The 18946-nt window shown below is 30.8% G+C and overlaps 10 protein-coding genes across 10 annotated transcripts; 4 read left to right on the forward strand and 6 right to left on the reverse strand. All coding sequences in view use genetic code 12, as the record gives it.

Moving 5' to 3' along the window:
- Positions 1-28: 28 nt before the first annotated feature.
- On the forward strand, positions 29-2845 carry DFJ63DRAFT_335810 (pheromone-regulated protein; the record flags this gene model as incomplete). The annotated part of the gene is made up of 1 exon (XM_064908272.1): positions 29-2845. One exon carries the CDS (start codon positions 29-31, stop codon positions 2843-2845), a length of 2817 nt encoding a protein of 938 aa, XP_064761837.1.
- A 357-nt stretch (positions 2846-3202) lies between these two features.
- DFJ63DRAFT_313625 (uncharacterized protein) lies at positions 3203-3910 on the forward strand (the record flags this gene model as incomplete). Its single annotated transcript, XM_064906201.1, has 1 exon — positions 3203-3910. One exon carries the CDS (start codon positions 3203-3205, stop codon positions 3908-3910), a length of 708 nt encoding a protein of 235 aa, XP_064761838.1.
- Positions 3911-4495: 585 nt separating this feature from the next.
- Positions 4496-5194, reverse strand: CDC34 (SCF E2 ubiquitin-protein ligase catalytic subunit; the record flags this gene model as incomplete). Its single annotated transcript, XM_064908273.1, has 1 exon — positions 4496-5194. The coding sequence occupies one exon, from the start codon at positions 5192-5194 to the stop codon at positions 4496-4498; it is 699 nt and encodes a 232-aa protein (XP_064761839.1).
- A 1619-nt stretch (positions 5195-6813) lies between these two features.
- Positions 6814-7812, forward strand: DFJ63DRAFT_313627 (uncharacterized protein; the record flags this gene model as incomplete). Its single annotated transcript, XM_064906202.1, has 1 exon — positions 6814-7812. The coding sequence occupies one exon, from the start codon at positions 6814-6816 to the stop codon at positions 7810-7812; it is 999 nt and encodes a 332-aa protein (XP_064761840.1).
- A 257-nt stretch (positions 7813-8069) lies between these two features.
- On the reverse strand, positions 8070-9557 carry NUC2 (Nuc2p; the record flags this gene model as incomplete). The annotated part of the gene is made up of 1 exon (XM_064907476.1): positions 8070-9557. The coding sequence occupies one exon, from the start codon at positions 9555-9557 to the stop codon at positions 8070-8072; it is 1488 nt and encodes a 495-aa protein (XP_064761841.1).
- Positions 9558-10585: 1028 nt separating this feature from the next.
- On the forward strand, positions 10586-11728 carry DFJ63DRAFT_330048 (uncharacterized protein). The gene has a single exon (XM_064907641.1). It carries the CDS (start codon positions 10866-10868, stop codon positions 11517-11519), a length of 654 nt encoding a protein of 217 aa, XP_064761842.1. The 5' UTR covers positions 10586-10865; the 3' UTR covers positions 11520-11728.
- Positions 11729-11773: 45 nt separating this feature from the next.
- On the reverse strand, positions 11774-13154 carry PRX1 (thioredoxin peroxidase). Its single transcript, XM_064903651.1, has one exon. The coding sequence runs from the start codon at positions 12886-12888 to the stop codon at positions 12214-12216; it is 675 nt and encodes a 224-aa protein (XP_064761843.1). The 5' UTR covers positions 12889-13154; the 3' UTR covers positions 11774-12213.
- Positions 13155-13421: 267 nt separating this feature from the next.
- Positions 13422-14719, reverse strand: DFJ63DRAFT_335817 (palmitoyltransferase; the record flags this gene model as incomplete). The annotated part of the gene is made up of 2 exons (XM_064908274.1): positions 13422-14559; positions 14694-14719. 2 exons carry the CDS (start codon positions 14717-14719, stop codon positions 13422-13424), a joined length of 1164 nt encoding a protein of 387 aa, XP_064761844.1.
- On the reverse strand, positions 14617-16125 carry DFJ63DRAFT_161574 (ubiquitin-protein ligase peroxin 10). The gene is made up of 3 exons (XM_064903650.1): positions 15918-16125; positions 14694-15852; positions 14617-14627 (listed from the first exon to the last, which is right to left on the reverse strand). Exons 1-2 carry the CDS (start codon positions 15967-15969, stop codon positions 14942-14944), a joined length of 963 nt encoding a protein of 320 aa, XP_064761845.1. The 5' UTR covers positions 15970-16125; the 3' UTR covers positions 14617-14627; positions 14694-14941.
- A 157-nt stretch (positions 16126-16282) lies between these two features.
- Positions 16283-18265, reverse strand: DFJ63DRAFT_313633 (uncharacterized protein; the record flags this gene model as incomplete). The annotated part of the gene is made up of 1 exon (XM_064906203.1): positions 16283-18265. One exon carries the CDS (start codon positions 18263-18265, stop codon positions 16283-16285), a length of 1983 nt encoding a protein of 660 aa, XP_064761846.1.
- Positions 18266-18946: the final 681 nt, after the last annotated feature.

Genomic DNA, 18946 nt, shown 5'->3' on the forward strand with positions numbered 1-18946 from the left:
CCCATCATATCATCTTATTCATTAACCAATGTCCAATAATCCGAACCACGATGATTCTTTGGTGTCTTCATCTGAAGATGAAGATAACCAACCGACTCAATCCAACATTCGTCTTCCCAACTTAAACTTACATAATTATAGAAAGCAACATCAAAGACAATCATCACGACAAAATATATCAAAAGCAGGTAAGATGTTATCTGATACAGGTAAATCGATCTTAACCGGCACAGGTAAATCAGTAAGGTTTCCTGATCTGTATAGTCCTCGAAATCCTCGAGAATCAATGATAAGTAATAGAACTTCAAATGATTCCAGAGATGAAGAAATGGATGAAAATGATCAATATGATGATGATAATATAGATCCCAATGATAACTTACCAAGTTTCAAGTTTAGAAACTTTCAAGGTATACCAAATCCAGATTCAGACGATGAAGGTCCTAATGATGATAGAATAGAATATGAATATGATAATGAAAGTGGATTACCTCAGAATTTAAGTGATTCATCTGATGATGAAGAGGATAAAGATAATAGACATGGAGATGCCGTAGATATTACTGATCAAATAAATAGGAAAGATAGTAAACATAGTATCACTTCAGTTGAAGTGAATGAAGATAAAAAAGCTACTGGAGGTGGTGGAATCAAAGGAATATTACGAAAAATGTCATTAATAGATAGATCAACTGATCCAGAAATGTCTCCATCTGATACATTTCTTGGACGAGTTTTAAATGCTTCCAATAATGGTTTAAGCGGAGGTGGATTAACTCCTGGTGCTTCAAAGATAAGTGATGAATATAATAAAGAACCTGATGCTGAACAAAGAATTGGATTTGAAGATCCTATTGAATTAAAAAGAATGGATTTTGATTCCTTAAATGAAGAAGCTCAAAATTTAATCTCAGCTCATGTACCAGAATATAGAGATAGACATGTAATAAGAGAAAGTTCTTCAAGTAGCAATGATCAAATAAATCATGAAGATAAGGTGAATGAATCGGAACATCGTCCTCATCAAGATTCATTTTTTACCAGCAATCTAAATAACAATTTAGAAACTTCCTATTATGATCCCAATGAACCTGATTTCTTACTTGATTCCAATGATGGTTATATTGCACCACCAAATAAAGTCCATGCGGGTGTTTTAAGTTCATTATTAAAGTTATATAATCATGAAGACCAATCTAGATCCACATCAAGTTTCGCAACTACATTCACTGATGGTGGAACTATCGCTGATGATAGTATTTATGGTGAAGGATTATCAGAAACCAGAACTCAATCAACTTTAGACTTTTCAAAGTTAAAACATGGATTTATGTCAGGTCAAAGAAAAGTTACGGATAATTTATTAGGTAAACATAAACATTCAAGTTCAACTGAAGATGATCAACAACTGTATGATGAAAAATTACCATCTTTCCAAAATGCTAAACCAAGACAACCACCTAAAAAGCCTCAAAGATCAAAGAAGATTAAAAACAAGAAAAGAGAACAAAAATTAAAGATCACGGTTCATATTGCCGATATTTTACAACGACAAAGATTCATCATGCAAATGTGTCGAGCATTAATGTTATTTGGAGCTCCAACCCATAGATTAGAAGAATATATGTTGATGACCAGTAGAGTACTTGAAATCGATGGTCAATTCATGTATTTCCCTGGATGTATGATAGTTTCATTTGGGGATGCTGCTACTAGAACAAGTGAAGTTCATTTAGTTAGATGTGTTCAAGGATTAAATTTATCTAAATTATCTGATGCTCATAAGATTTATAAAGGAGTTATTCATGATATAATGGGAGTTGATGTTGCAGCTGCAAAATTAGATGCGTTATTAAAATCAAAAAATCTTTATCCTCCATATATTTGTGTTTTAATCTTTGGATTAGGAGCAGCAACAGTGGCACCATTTGCATTTGGAGGTGGTTGGATTGATGTTCCTATATTATTTGGACTTGGATGTTGTGTTGGATTCTTACAATTTTATTTATCATCCATGTCGAATTTATATTCATCAGTATTTGAAGTTACTGCCTCTATTGTGGTTTCATTTATTGCCAGAGGTATAGGATCAATTAGAGGGGGGAATTTATTTTGTTTTGCGGCTATTGTTCAAGGAAGTTTAGCATTAATTTTACCGGGTTATATTATTTTATGTGGATCATTAGAATTACAATCAAGAAATATTGTAGCTGGATCAGTTAGAATGTTTTATGCGATTATTTATTCATTATTTTTAGGGTTTGGTATTACATTAGGAGCAGCTTTATATGGATGGGTTGATAGTAATGCTACCAGTGCCAATACATGTGCTGAGGGTCATCCTGTAAATGATAAATGGAGAATTCTATTTGTACCTGGATTTTCCTTAAGTTTAGCGTTAATTAATCAAGCAAGATGGCAACAATTACCAGTCATGCTTGTAATCAGTGGTGGAGGTTATGTAGCCAGTTATTTTGCCGGTAAACATTTTGCTAATGTAACTGAATTTACTTCATGTATTGGTGCTTTTATAGTTGGAATTCTTGGAAATTTATATAGTAGAATTTGGAAAGGTATGGCGGTTAGTGCCATGTTACCAGCCATTTTCGTTCAAGTTCCTTCCGGTATAGCCAGTAAAGGATCATTAATTGCTGGGGTTGCTACTGCAGATCAAATCACCAAGGGAAATTCTACTAGTTCAACTGCTACTACTAATGATTTAGGCTCATTAGATTTTGGTGCTACTATGGTTGAAGTTTCAATTGGGATTAGTGTTGGATTATTTGCTGCTGCATTGGTAGTATATCCCTTTGGTAAGAAGAGAACTGGGTTATTTACTTTATAGATATTATAGTATACACACACTCTGTTTATAAAAAAGTTCATTATACCATGTAAGTAGTATATTTTGACGATAGTTGATAAATCGGGGGTCCGCTATCTGACGAGGAGCGGAAAAATGAGACCAAAAATATTTAAGCCACTTCAAAATTTGAGAACGAGAATGGAAAATAAAAAATCCAAAATAAACCATCATCTAACTACTATAAATAGGAATCTATAGATCTAGATCTCAATTGTAACTTCAGAGGTATCAGGATAGATATAGGTTGATCAACAATTGAATCATCCAACCAATTGATCCTCATTCAAAATTATAACAGAACACAGAAACAACAAATACAATATCACATAAGAAGCAATGTTGCAAGCTCGACAATTATCACAATTATTATCACAAAGTTTACAACCGATAACCGTCCCATCAACCATCAACGGGGGTGGACATCTCCATACGGGGCCTGAGGGGATCTCACCATTTGCCATTTCATTATTGAGTAATGAAGGTATACCCTTGACTACAGTCATCAATCATAAACATCATTATCAAACTCGACAAACATCTACATCAAATGAAGACGATATTGAAAGTGGGAAGGGAAGTCAAAGTGGGAATGTAGATGGTGATGAGGGGTATAATAGTGATAATTTAAAGATATATGCTTTGATTGGGTATAAACAATTGGAAGCCAATCTTCGTAATGAAGATGATGCAAGATTGAATGATTGGGAAATACTTCAGATTGAAGATGGATTGAAATTAATCATACAGAGAGTGAAATATGGAATTCAAAGTGTAGTTGGAGATGATGTTAATGGTGGAGTGGGCCTGACTACCAATGGAGAGAATGGAATCGAACATATTAATGATATAGATGATGATAATGGCGTCAATGTAAATCATATTGATTTTGCTCAGGGTGAAGGTGAAGGTGCCAATCCTTCATTCCATCAATTGTTCGTCGTGTTATATTATTCAACGGAATTGCCTGATTCAATTGCAAAGTTAAAAATAGATAATGTTTCAAAAGCACTATCTGAAGGATTAGAAGGTTGTAATGGTATATAAAAAGAAGAATTAAAAGAAGATAGTTACGCTTTCGTTTTGTTATTTATTATATAGAATAGAGAAAAAACTAAATCAGTTTAATAATAATAATAATAATTTTCATACAAGTGGTTTCAAATAGATAAGTTTAATGATATATATGTAAAAATAGATAACTAAAGCCCAAATTATATAATATGAAGTAGGGGGAGAAAATAGAGAGGATAAGGAGAGATACAAAAAATAAAGGATTAGATGCAGATATTATATAAAAAGTACATAGCAACAAGGAATACGGATGAAGATAACAATAGTAATAATTAAGTGGCTGGTTGGTTGAGTTAGGAGGATGAGGTAGGAAGATAAAAAATGATGCAAAAGATAAAGATAAATGAACCTCAAATGGAGATGATAAGTTATTGAAGGAATGGAGGTGATGATGATGATTGGATTAGTTGTATGATGAATAAATTAGAGATAAGTAAGAACAACAATGAGAAGAACAAGAAGAAGAAGGAACCATTAAAAAAGAAAAAAAAAACCATTAAAAAATAAAGGAAGAGGAAATGAATAATGACAACGTTAATAATATAGGATTTAAACATATCATCCATCCATTAAACTTGCTTGAACACTTTCATCATCTTCAACTTCATCATCATCATCATGATCATAATCATCTTCTTCATAATCATCTTCATCATCATATTCTGACCAAAAATCATCATTTAATTGTTCAATTTCAAGTCTATTATGATTTGATTTAAATACTTCAGCTTCAGAATCTGGCATTACAAAACCTTCTGGAATATTTTGTTTTGAATGTTCAACTTCTTGTAAAACTTTTCTTTTATAAGCATCCGGATTTTTTCTTAATTCAACTGAAGCATCAATATTAGCAGGGGATGAAACATTTGGATCTTCTAAAAGGGAAAGAATGGAAATTAAGACAGATTCAACCGATTGAGCAGGGGACCAAGTTTCATTATCTGGTTCATCATTAGTTGGATCACCACCTTGATGTAAGATAGATATACAAACTCTACCATCTCTATAAATATTTGGATGATATAATGGAGGAGTGAATCTAAAGGTTGGAGGAGAAAAGGGGAAATCAGGAGGGAATTTCATAGAACCTTTAAAATAACCTCCATGATAGATTGATTCTTTATTAAATACCATCATACCAATATTCCATAAAAAGATATTATCATCATCTAAATCGATGTGAAATGGAGAAACTTTTTTGGGGTCGGTTAATTCTTTAAATTGACGTTGTAAGAGAGCAGCTGTCGGTCTTGACATGATGGAATAGATTTATGAATGGGGGGAAGGAGGGTATAAACGTTCTTGCTGTAGTAGTAGTAGTAATAGGAGGAAGATTACAAATCCACTATTAGACGGGGAGATGGCGTAATGGGGAAGGATAGGGAGGAAAGGAGGTAGGGAGGGAGGGGGCTAACTATAACGATGCTGATAAGGATATGATAAGACCACCAACAGATAAGTTTTGATGAGGATGACTTTGGGGGATAACTATTAAGATATGACTGAACCTTTAAGTTATTAAGTTATAATAGTTATATGTTGATGTGAGGTGATGCCTTTTAGGTTTAAGTTGATAATTAATAACAATCAACAACAAAAACTTTTGGGAAAATGGAACGAAAAAAAAAAAACTAAAATAAAAAAAAAAGAAACTGAATTGAATTGAACTCGTAACAGTTAGACACAAATAGAAAAATCACACCCACACAAAAGAAATGTGATTTTGAGTTTTATTACTAAGTAAGTAAGTAAGTAATGAGTTTGAACCTAATAATAGATTTACACTATACTTGAATGATATAACCTAAACTAAGACTTATAGTAATAATAAGAAGAAGAAGAAGAAGAAGAAGAAGGAGTAGCAGAAATAAGATATGAATTAGTTATGAATTATATCATCCCATTTGTGGTGGTGGTGGTGGTGGTGGTGGTCCACTCTGATTTTTAAACATATCATAAAAATGACTGTCTGTCTGATTTGATTAATTAACTGACAGATCAGACAGACAGTGCGAAATTTAAGAATTACATAACAACTAAATTGTCTGTCTGATTGATTGGGTTAACTACTCTACTACAGTTTAATCATGACATTTAATCATTGATTATTATGTTCTACTAAATCGTCAAAGGAGATACTAACATATCCCTATATCTTAGATTCCATTAAGCCATTTATAATCAGATCAGATCTATAGTTAACACTCCTCCACCATTTACAATTCACCCTTGACCAGCTATAAAACAATATGAGGTGACATTAACAATTATTCACCATAACTGTTATCATAATAATTATATTACACTTAATGTTACTGTTTGTTTGATTTGTTACCTTAACTGTAAGGGTAGTATACTATTCTTAATAGTTACCCATAATCATCATCAATTGGTCCAACATCCATGCCACAGTAGAGGTTTCTCCTTAATAGGAAATTTTAAAATTTCTTTTTTTTTTTACAGTTTTTGATTTCTTTTTTTAACTTTTTCGCAATTGTAATCATTCATCGTATTAAATTTGTACATTATACATAAATAAATACAAATACACCTCTTAAAAATCGGGAAAGATCACGGGGATGAAATCACGAGTCGGGGTTCTAAACAAATTTCTGAATTCATCTATCAAAATCTTATCACAAGATTTTATACCAAAACATAGTTTTACAAAACTATTCATTATTCTTTTCAATATTTATCATATATTCTATTTATCATATCCCTAGATAGACCCATTCTAGATTATGCCAACCCATTAGATCACTCCATACCATTTTTGTCATTATCATCATCAGATTCATGTTTAATTAGAGATCATTTTCATTCCTTGTACTATATATTCCTTCCATTTACCCCATCATTTTAATATTCCATCCATGTATAAATCACCCCTCAAATCCATACCATTTCAATTTAGTATCAATCATATAGGAATAAGTAGTATACGATATAACAGTTCATCTAGTTCCGATCAGTTGAATTATTATCAAATTCTAGAAATCCCAACTAATTCAACTATAAAAGAAATCAAACATCAATTTAAAAAATTAAGTAAGAAATATCATCCTGATTTAAATCCCAGTTTAGATAATGATGAGAAAGAAGCCTTGAATGATAAATTCATCAATATCGTCACTGCTTATGATACTTTAAAAGATATCAAACGTAAGAAAGAATATGATCAAGATATATTAGGGAGATCTTCACATCGGAATAATTATGGATTTGGAAGTAATAATCAAAGTAATCGTGAACGTGAATGGCATAATAAGTATTATGGAGAAGCGAAATATTATTCCAAATCAGGTTCAAGTTCAGGATCAGGATTAAATACTAAACGAAATAAAGTTTATTTTAATGATCAAAATGATAGTTCTGATTTCGATTTACATTCAAAATTCTCAGGTCATCATGTAAATTATGGCGATAGATTCGATGTCCCTCATTTCGATTATAATCAACATTTACATAAACATTTGAAATTCGAACAACGAATTATAAATAAACATTTATCAAAGGAAGATCGCGATAAAATCTTACAAAATTTATTAAAATCATCTTCAAATAATGATATAAGTGAAGAATTAATCACCAAGCATTTAATGAGACATGTTCAATTACGAGATAATAATCCTATGAATCAATCTCAATCATATTCATCGTCTTCCACAACATCCACATCATCCCCTCGTCCAAATCACGCGTCGTCATCAAGTTCATCCTCCACTTCCTCGTCATATTCCTCCACATCACGGAACCCACACATGTATTACGCTCCACCACGTCAAGATTCAGATTCATCAATGTTTAAAACTCTAATGTTATTCACAGGAGCAGGAAGTTCATTATTCTTATTATACAAAGCCGTATCCTGAGACAAATCTACGACGATGAAATTTTTAAGTATCTATTTATGTATTTTTTTTTGTATATATATAAATTGTATTAATGAAAGTTTTTAAAAAAAGAAAGAGTGTAATAAAAATAATGTAATATAAAAAAACATGGAGGATGATGGGGAGGGAATAATAATCTAAAACAAGGAAGGAGAGTGATCAACTAAGGGTAAAGTAAATAAAAATGAAACAATATGCAAAATTTATGAGGAAATGGATGAATGGAAACTAATTCTCTAACGATCAACTTCACCAAACACTAAATCCATAGTACCAATAATAGCCACAGCATCAGCTAATAAATTACCTCTTGAAATATGATCAAATGCACCTAAATGAGCAAAACCTGGTGCTCTAATTTTACATCTATAAGGTCTTTCAGAACCATCACTTACAACATATACTCCCATTTCCCCTTTTGGAGCTTCGATACAAGTATAAGTTTCACCTTGTGGTACAGCATAACCTTTGGTGAATAATAAGAAATGATGAATTAAAGCTTCCATATCTTCTTTCATTAAAGATCTTGATGGAGGACTGATTTTATAATCTTCAACTTTGGTTGGACCTTCAGGTATATCATTAATACATTGGAATATAATTCTTAAAGATTGTCTAAATTCAGCCATTCTAATTAAATAACGATCATAACAATCACCATTTAAACCAACAGCAATATCAAAATCAACTAAATCATAAGCATCATAAGGTTGAGATTTTCTAATATCAAATGGAATACCGGAACCTCTTAACATGACTCCTGAAAGAGAATAATTTAAAGCATCTTCAGCGGTAACAATACCAACACCAATGGTTCTATCTTTCCAAATACGATTATCAGTAACTAATTCTTCAGTCTCATCAATTCTATCACCAAATTGAGTAGCCCACATATAAATATCATCTAATAAACCAACTGGTAAATCTTGACTAACCCCACCTGGTCTAACATAAGCACTATGTAATCTTGCCCCAGAAACACGTTCATAAAATTCCATTAATTTTTCACGTTCTTCAAATCCCCAAAGGAAAGGAGTTAAACCACCAACATCCATAATATGAGATAACACTGACATACAATGATTTAAAACACGAGTGATTTCACCAAATAAAGTTCTAATATATTTGGCTCTTAATGGAACTTCAATGTTTAATAGTTTTTCAACTGCTAATGCAAATACTAATTCATTGGTCATCATACTAACATAATCCAATCTATCAAAATAAGGTAAAGCTTGAATATAAGTTTTAATTTCAATTAATTTTTCCGTACCACGATGTAACAAACCAACATGAGGATCAGCTCTAACGATTTCTTCCCCATGTAATTCAAGAATTAATCTTAACACTCCATGAGCGGCTGGATGTTGAGGACCGAAATTAATGGTGAAATGTCTAATTTTTGAATTTTGTTTTTCAACTTTCTTTGGATCATCATCTTTATTCCAAACCATATCGACTTCATCGAAAACTTCGGAGAAAGTGGTGGATCCAAACACACCTGGTTCATCTGAATATCTTTGATTTGGTTTACCTAAGGCATTATGAAAAGGTTTTGGACCTTCAGGTTCATGACTAGCATTTAATTTTGAGATTGATGAGAATGATTTAGATATTATAGGAGAGATGGTAGGTATGATTGAAGATGATTTTATGATTGAGGATGATGATGATGAGGTATATTGGGATAATCTGGTTAATGGTATTCTAGAAGCTCTTAACATTATGAAAGGTAGTTATTATGTGATGAGGGGGAATATATGTGTAAGTGGAGAAAATAATGATTAATGCAAAGATTATAATAATAATAATGATGATGAATAATGAATAAAAGGGATATTAATGAAAATATCTTAACTTATGAATGAATTAAAAATAACGAGTCAACACGAATAACACTATAATTGACTTTTGATGAATACAACTAATCAATGATATCAATAAAGGATTGATTTGATAAGTAAAGATATATCTTCTTCAAATGACGTTGGAAAAAGGTATACAAAAAGACTATTATTCAACAACAACACAATGAATTGAATGGAATGAATGATAGATCCTCAAATGATGTAATTGGGGAGACTTTATAGAGTTGATATCTGAATCTAATCAATTTATGATTATAGGCTCAAATTTTACAGTGTTTTTTTTTTTTTTCAAAGTGGTAAAGGATTTGAAAATGATGTTTCTTCATTGGTTAGATGTCACATGACGAAAGTCACCCGTATCTGGTAGTGCACCGAGATCAAAGTTTCGCCAAAGTCGTGTACTGTGACGACAAGTGAAGAGGAGAAATCGGAGGTCGTGTGTTCTTGTTCAAAAGGGTTTTCATTTCCCTTTTTGTTTCCGACGCGGTTAATCATAAAATTGAATTTCAAGACGCGTCGTGCGATTTGGTCAAAAAAGTAAAGCTAAAATTATATACACTCCTTACTTCCCAACCCAATCTAGTAATTAAAGACAAGCAAAGAGTGAGAGAAAGTGCTGGTGGTACGAAAAAAAGAGGGTGTGTCCGTACCAAAAGGTTTATTATGCGTAAAATTTCTTTTTTATTAAATTTTTACACAAAAAAATGGCATCCTGTATATAACCATCATACCAAAATTTTCGCCTTAAATAGAAAATGGGTATGACAAGAGATTGTCTGAATAATAATATAGTTAGTAAAAATATATACTATGTTAGATTGTGTGTATATAGTTACCCTTCTTCTTAATGTATAGTTATATAGTAATAGTTTATATACTTATCATTTCCTTCTCTTTCTCTTTTTTTTCATTCTATACATCTTTTTTTTTTCTCTCTTTATTTTTTTTTTAGTTAAGCAATATCTTCTTTATAGGAGTTTTTTCACTATTAAAATTATTTATCAACCATAACAATAATAGTAACGAGTTTTACATATATTTAAATTGTATTATACTTTTATAACCATCGAAATATAATCACATCCACCTTTATTCAACTTAAGTTAAGAACCCATTTACTTGCTGTTTCTTAAAAGTTTTTCCCACCATATAAACTACGACAAGATGAATTTTGCATCAAAGAGAAAAAGAGATGAAGTTGAACCTGATACTAAAAAGATTAAAAATTTCATAAATGAACAAGATAAACAAGAATATACTACTTCAAATGAATGGCCTATTTATTCTCATCCTGAAGGTGGAATTGTAAAAATCACTCCTTGGGGTTCTTTAAGACAATTTGAACATCCTGTAACTGGTGAACAAATTACAAAATTTGAAGATGTTTCATTTGGAGATATTTCATTTAATTCAATCAATAGTAATGATATTTATGATACTTTACCTTCAACTCCTCAATCTTTATATAATCAACAAATTCAACAACAACAAAATCAAAATCAAAATCAAAGAAATTATTCATCCCCCAGTAATCAACAACAACATAGTAGTACTCAATTAAGATTAAGTCCAAGTGATGAAGTAGAATCATATGTTGTAGATGGATATCATCAAATAACTCCACCTCCGCCATCTATGCAAGAAATTCAACAACATAATGACCAAAACCAACCACAACAATCATCATCATCATTACAACCTCAATTTGAACAAGAACAAGAGAATTATTTCGGAATGATGGATCAACAAAAGGAAGAATATGAATATAATGATGAATTAGTGCGTCATTATAGTGGAGATGAAGATGTAATGATGTGAAAATGGTTCATATCTATACTATCTACACAATTCAATTCTTCATGTTATTTATTTATTCAAAAGTCAAAATAAATCTATTTTGAAAATAGGTTTAACGGTGATTAAGTATTTTGTTCAAGTTTACGTTTACGTTTACGTTTATTACTTTAGTTTAGTTTATTACTTTTACAATTCTGTATATTAGTGTGTCATTAGAAGAAGTTTACGATTATTTTTAAAAATATATATTCAAATTTAAAATGGGTAAATTTTATTTCAATCCAGTTGGGATTTTCTACTTTATGCTGTAAAATGGAGAAATATGAGCAACCTTTTTAAAAAATGTGGGAACATTCCTTTTAAGTTAGTTAAGCGTATAGTGCAAATATTTTCTCCTCTCCTCTTCTCTTTTGGTTCATGTTAAAAATTAACTATAAACCAGCCCTCCTATATATAATATGAGGCATGGATGTGTTTAATAGTCGTCTGCTGCAAAAAAAATGCTAGTAAATAGCCAAACAACACAATTCATACAATTAATCAACTAAACAACTAAATTACATGTCTACATCACTTAATATTCAAATTAACAAATAAATTTTACATTAAAAAGAAAATAATAACTGTAAATATAACAGAAATACACAAGAATTAAATAAAAGTATCAAAATATTTTAAAATACTTTCACCAAACAAAATCAATCATTCATCTAATTTAAGTTTCTTTAACTTCTAATGGAGTTAATCTTAAATAAGGCTTGATGATTCTGAATTTTGGGAATAAAGTCTTGGCTTCTTCATTAGAAACAGTTGGATGAACAATAACATCATCTCCTGGAACCCAATTGATTGGAGTTGTAACTCTATATTTATCACCAGTTTGTAAAGAATCAACAACTCTTAAAACTTCAGCAGTGTTTCTACCAGTGGAAGCTGGGTAGGATAAGATTAATCTAATAGTTTTCTTTGGATCAATAATGAAAACAGATCTAATAGTAAATTGAACACCCTTATTATCAACATTAGTAGCATCTTGATAATCAATCATATCAAATGCATGAGCAACTTTTCTTTCTGGATCAGCAATGATTGGGAAAGTTAATTTGGAACCAGTAACTTCATCAATATCTTTAATCCAAGCTTTATGAGAATCAGTATTGTTAGCACTTAAACCAATCAACTTAACCCCTCTTTTAGCAAATTCAGGTTCTAATTTAGCAAAAGCACCTAATTCAGTAGTACAAACTGGAGTGAAATCATCTGGATGAGAAAATAACACAGTCCATGAATCACCAATGAATTCATGGAAAGAAATTGGTCCATTGGAAGTATCAGCTTTGAAATCTGGAGCTTTGGATCCTAATCTTAAAGCTTTATGTTCAGTAGCCATTTTGAAATAATATATTAGTCAATTGAATAGATAAATGAATTATTCTAATTATTGAATAAAAAGAAAAATACTAAGAAAGAACAAAAGTTATAATTTTTTTGAAAAATGTTTTTATACAATTGGGATTATATATATATAATCAAATTACAACCACCACCACCCCCCATGAAATAATTGAAAAATCGGGTTGTTTAAAATTGTTAAAAAATCACCACTTTGCACGTGATATGGCTCACACCAACAACAAAAAATGGTTTTGATGTTCGGACCTGTTATATGATCTGTATACAGGAAAAACGAAAAAACGCCACACCAAAATGTCATATACCGTTAATTAACTATTAGATCATATATATTGTTATATGACTATCTAGTTTATGTGGGGATATTATATATATATCAAGAGTCAAAAGTGTAAATTTGCAATTTATTACTTAAATTAAACTTCAATTTTAATCGTTATCTTCTATGTATGTACAGAAAAATAGTAGCCACAATATTTAATCTTATCTCCCCATTGTAAAAATATATATTCATTCAGGATGATTCAATAATAATTCTTCATGATCAGCATCTTCAGCATCAATGTCAACTCCTAAATCATCCAATGTTTCCCCTTGATCATTCATCCATTCCGTCCGTTTCATATTTGATCGAGGATCTAATCTTTTCTTTAATAGTTGAATATTGGTACGACCATTGATTTGAATTTGATCTAATTCAATATCTCGATTGATAGTACTACTAGTGGTGTTTTCTTGATGTCCACTATCTGGAGGCCAAGGTAATCCCAATTGATCCTCCTCTATGAATTCTTCACTTTTTTCAATATGATATCCATCATTATTTGGTCCTCCCCATGGTAAAATCCATTGATAAGGGTATCCTATACTGGTGGTTATATTCTTCCAAAATCCTAAATCGTAGGGGAATATTAAATCTTCATAAGTGTATTCTTGAGGTACGACACCCTGTTCCAACAACTCTTCTTGTTCTTCCTCTTCTTCTTGTTGTTCCTGTGAAAGTTCTTCTGCTGCACGTATTCTTTCATTTTCAGTTCTCCAACTAGTCAACTTCGGTAATGCCTTATTATGTAATTTGAAATAATTCAGTCTAATTTGACGCCAAAATCTTTCAGTATGAAATTGTCCTTCAATTCTTTCTGATTCCCAAACTTCAATTTGTGTCATACCTTTCACCATAAAATTAATTAAACATCTTATAAATAAAATTAAAATCGATATAAACATAAAGAAATCAATTGGTAATAAAAACACCACCGCAAGCATTTCTCCACGAGGAATTAAATAAGCCGGTAAATTCCTTTCTTCATAATATTGTATAACTCGTTTACTTAATTGAACCATAATATAACCTGATGTCCATATAACCCACAATAAGAATCGTAAAAAATGAGGGAAATTCCCATGACCTACACAATTCATTGTCCAAGGACAATGATGATCCATCTTTAATACACATTTTTGACAACTCTTACAATGATGACTTCGTTCAGGTTTATAATTCTGACATTTCTTACACCATCTTCTCCATTCTCCTTGATTGGGTTCGAAATTGATCGGTGGTGAGCCTGGGTCCTTACGGATCGCTATGAAGTATGATATCCATGATATGGTAAGATACGCTTGAAACCAAATTTGTTCAGATTGACTTAGATGATTGGAAAATACAAAATAATGGGATCCATATCCACATAACGATATTAGAATACATGGAATCTATAAGATATATTCGTTAGTAAAATAAACATTTTTCTAGAAGTTTCTTATTCTCAATCATCCAACTTACTATCACACCAAGTATTGGCCATTTTAATTTGAATGCCATTATCTTATGAACATTACTGTTATAGATCTTACATACTTCATAAATCGTATTTGATATTCAACAAAAATATACTAAGCAAATTTCCTGCATAAAAACATTCACGTAAGTTAAAGAGTTCATACTAAATTAAAACTACTAAATACTTATATTAACTAGACATAAGAGACATGTAGGTTGATCATGATAACGTAAGAAGTGATTTTGCCTATTTAAGAGGTAATAAATGTTGTTGTAAACATTGTTGTCTACATAATGGGCATTCAGGATGATCTTTAAGCCAATCAAGTATACAATCCCAACAGAATAAATGACCACAATTAGCAGCTGATGGATTAACCATAGGAGATAAACATAACATACAAGTTCGAGAAGATTCTGGTAAATAAGGTAATTGCTTTGGATCTGATAAATCAATATCAAAATTATTTTCGCTATCTTCTGAAATATCTTTTAATTCATCTATATCAGATATTCTCTTCCAATCTTTATCAACTTGTTCTTTATCTAATCTATCTTCTTTACTTTGTTCATCATTATATGCCTTTAACTTAATCAATCCCTTTATGATGAATTGAAGGATTATAACCCCACCCAAAAGAGAATAATTCCCAGTGGCTTTCACACTATTTATATCTTTATTATGACCAAATGCATATCTTAACCCAAAAAGTCGTTTTGATAATGAATAAAATTCACCCAGGAAATAAAATACAGCTATATGAATGTTTAAGAATGTATCAAGAACTTTAAAATATGATGACATTAATTTAACCCATACACTTGTATCTTTCTCATCTTGCTCTTTATATTTGAATTTTTTAACTATTTTGGAGATAAGGTAAGGCAAGATAGCATATGAAAGAATGAATCCTAATCGAGGTAACAACTTGGGTATTTTCTTACCTGATCGATTCACATATATCAAATCAACATATTCTTCACCTAAAGTACGAGCCCCAATTAATGTAGTTAAACCCAAGTACAATGCTTTCGCCACTATGGTGATTTCTTCAGGATATGAGTTGACAAATCTTTGACCTTTGAATAATTGAAGGATTTCATTTAATTGAGTTCGGTATGATGATTCAAAATAAGCATCCTTTTGATGTGCTCTGACTATAAAGATATTAAACGTTAGTATTATAAGCATACGACAATGAAATAGAAGATGAGGAACATACCTATCGTTGCAGCATCAGCAAACGGCAATGAACGTTCATTGACACTACTCATGTTGTTTATACTTTTTGCCTGTTGAACTGCTTTAAATGGTAATTAATAATGTATAGTTTATGATTCTTCTCCAGTTTTCATTTTTCTCCATAGTAACCAAACCAATTTGGCCGAGGTAAAAAACGAGATTTAATGTATGCGACATTTAGTAATGTCGTATATAATAAATAATGTCGGTCTGTTTTGCAGCAATGAAGAAGTATAAACTTGGAAGTATACTACAAGAATTTTCGACTCTAAATAAAAATAAATAATACATTAAACATAAACAAGAATTGAAATTAAAACAATCGGAATTACGAATTCATACAAGTTAGCTTACATTATTTTGGTTTTTTTCTAAAGCTTCTAAATCGTTTGGGGTCATTTGTCCTAATAAAATCTTCTTAGCTCTTTCATTTGCTAATCTTTCCTTTTCCTTTTTAGCAGCTTCTTCTCTAAATTTAACATCAGTTTGAAACGGTTTACTTAACCATTCATATTTCTTTTCTGCAGATTTACAATATTCTGCCTTGCCGATTACTGAACATTGACTTATGAAATTTGATTCTAAGTTATTCTTTGATTCTCTTAAATAATGAGTTTTAAACTTATGTCTATCACCATCTAACATTTTAGTAAGATGTTTCAACCATCCTTTAACATGAATGACTTTATTATCTTCATCAGCTTCTGAATACGCAATACCCATAATATCTTCACCATATTGATTTTCTTCATTAGTCATATTTTTAGGTATGAAATCCCAATATGCAATTGAATTTGGAATTAAAACTGATTTACCATCTTCACATTTGTAATCTTCTAATTCTGTTTCAAAAGATTCAGGATTGATATTAAAGTCCAACAATGAAGTGGTGTAATCAATAGTAAATTTATCATTTGGATCATCCACACGAGTTGATATCAAAATTGCATGGAATCTATAAAGATGATCCATACATCCACAGCCATGAATGTGAGATCTGATTATACCAAACCAAAGTTTTCGATGTTTAGCTAAATCACTTGGTAAAAGATTTGAAGGAATTTCCATTAAATTGGTACTTCCAGAAAGCTCAGAACCAGAAGCTTCAGGATCGACCTCGGGTCCAGTTACGGTATGACAAATTCCACTATCAATATTACATTTTATGATTCTGAATGGTAAAAAGCTATAAAGGAAATAAATGTATTCTTTATCAGTACTGAAAAATGGTGCCCAATTCTTTTCAATGGGTTTATGTTTAACAGCGTGAATATCAAATCTTCTAACTCTAGTTCGATGAGTAAATGGTCTATAAATATGCATAGCTCTGGCTTGTTTTAATTTTTTCAGAATTGTATTAAAAATAATCACTGGTTCTTGATCCATTTTTTGAGTTTTTTCATTAAAATAATCTCTGATAATTATACGTGGATCTTCAGGACCTAAAAACTGTTTATCACCAACATCATCCATACTAGCTGGGAAGATAGCAGGGAAAACGATTGGTTCACCATGAATATCATCTATAGTATAGTCTTCCAATTCATTCCAATCTTTATCTAAGATCTGAGCATATAATAATGAAAGTTTTGGTGATTTATAATTTTTAGAAGGACAATATGTGACTCTATTAATAACAATATAAACTCCATATTTATCCATCCAAACAGGAGCTGAACAAAATTTAAACCATTTTCTTTCAAGAATATATTCTAGAGTTTCACTTTCATGATCATCAAAAGCGTATTGTAATAATGGATATTCATTTCTTTGATACATGTCTATGGCAAGATTTCTAATTTTTAGCATTTCATTCTCGACATCTAATTTTGTCATTTCAGTTGAAGAACTTAAAGAGTTTTTATCATAAAATGAGATTTTAGGACATTTGAAAGTAAAGAATTCACTCAATTCTTCTTCATCAAATTTCTTTTGTTTAGGAAATGAAACATCAATATCAAAGTGATCTTCCATATTTGAAAATGTTAATAACTCAACTGGTTTGAAATGAAGTTTAGTAACTTCTTCAGAAATAGGGCTATGTCTTAAATTAAAAGTATGAGAATAATATTCAACTAAATTGTAATGTGTTTGAATATCAATGAATAGTTGACTGACAAAAGTTATAATAAGATTCATATTTAATAAAACTAATAATGAGATAAAGAATAACTTAAACATCGTTTTAATATCCTTCAAAGAACTTCTTGAAATAAGTTGAGCAGGATTATTATGTTTAAAGATTATTATTGAAGTGGCCATTACCGCTACCAATAATAGCCCTGATAAAGCATACGCTTCATATTCTATTGCAACAATCTCATCCATTATGTAAGATTGATACTTCAGGATCTCAGGTATGTATGTTCGAATAAAAATGAATAAAGGAGTTCAAAACTACACAATTTAATTTATTTACTGCAACACTGTTATTTATAAATGATCGTAGGCAAAGTAATGTAAAATAAAGACGAAAATATCATCATCGCTATTAAATGGGAAATGTGGTAAACAAATTTTTATAAATTTTAGTTAAAATCTATTGTTCTTCTGGCCAAATCTAATGTAGAATGACTTAATACCAAACTAACGATGACTGTAACTAACACCATTTTGAAATGTAAAAATCGTTATAGCTACAAAAAAGCCCCATAAAGAAGAATTCTTGATTGATTTTTGCAAAGCTTAATCAGATGCTGTGCATAAAAAATAAGTTTAGGCTAAAAAAAGAAAAGAGAACAAAAGTGTATTAGTCGGAAATATTAATACTGGGGTACATCGTGAAAGGGAATCTAGAGTTTTGTGTACTTTGAATGCAGAAAGATACACAGTGTGTGTAAGTCTATTTTAAATGCATGTCTATGGTTGATTATCATAGACGAGATAAATCAAGGTGAAGATTGACTGCGAAACCAACTCCGAATTATTAAAACTTTCAAATTGAATGTAAACAACTTCTTTTTCTTTTAACCAAGAGAACAGAAGACGACGTTTAAAGATTTAGTCCTG

This window comes from Scheffersomyces coipomensis, assembly GCF_036884675.1.
Source record: "Scheffersomyces coipomensis strain NRRL Y-17651 chromosome Unknown DFJ63scaffold_4, whole genome shotgun sequence".
Classification (NCBI taxonomy): Eukaryota; Fungi; Ascomycota; class Pichiomycetes; order Serinales; family Debaryomycetaceae; genus Scheffersomyces; species Scheffersomyces coipomensis.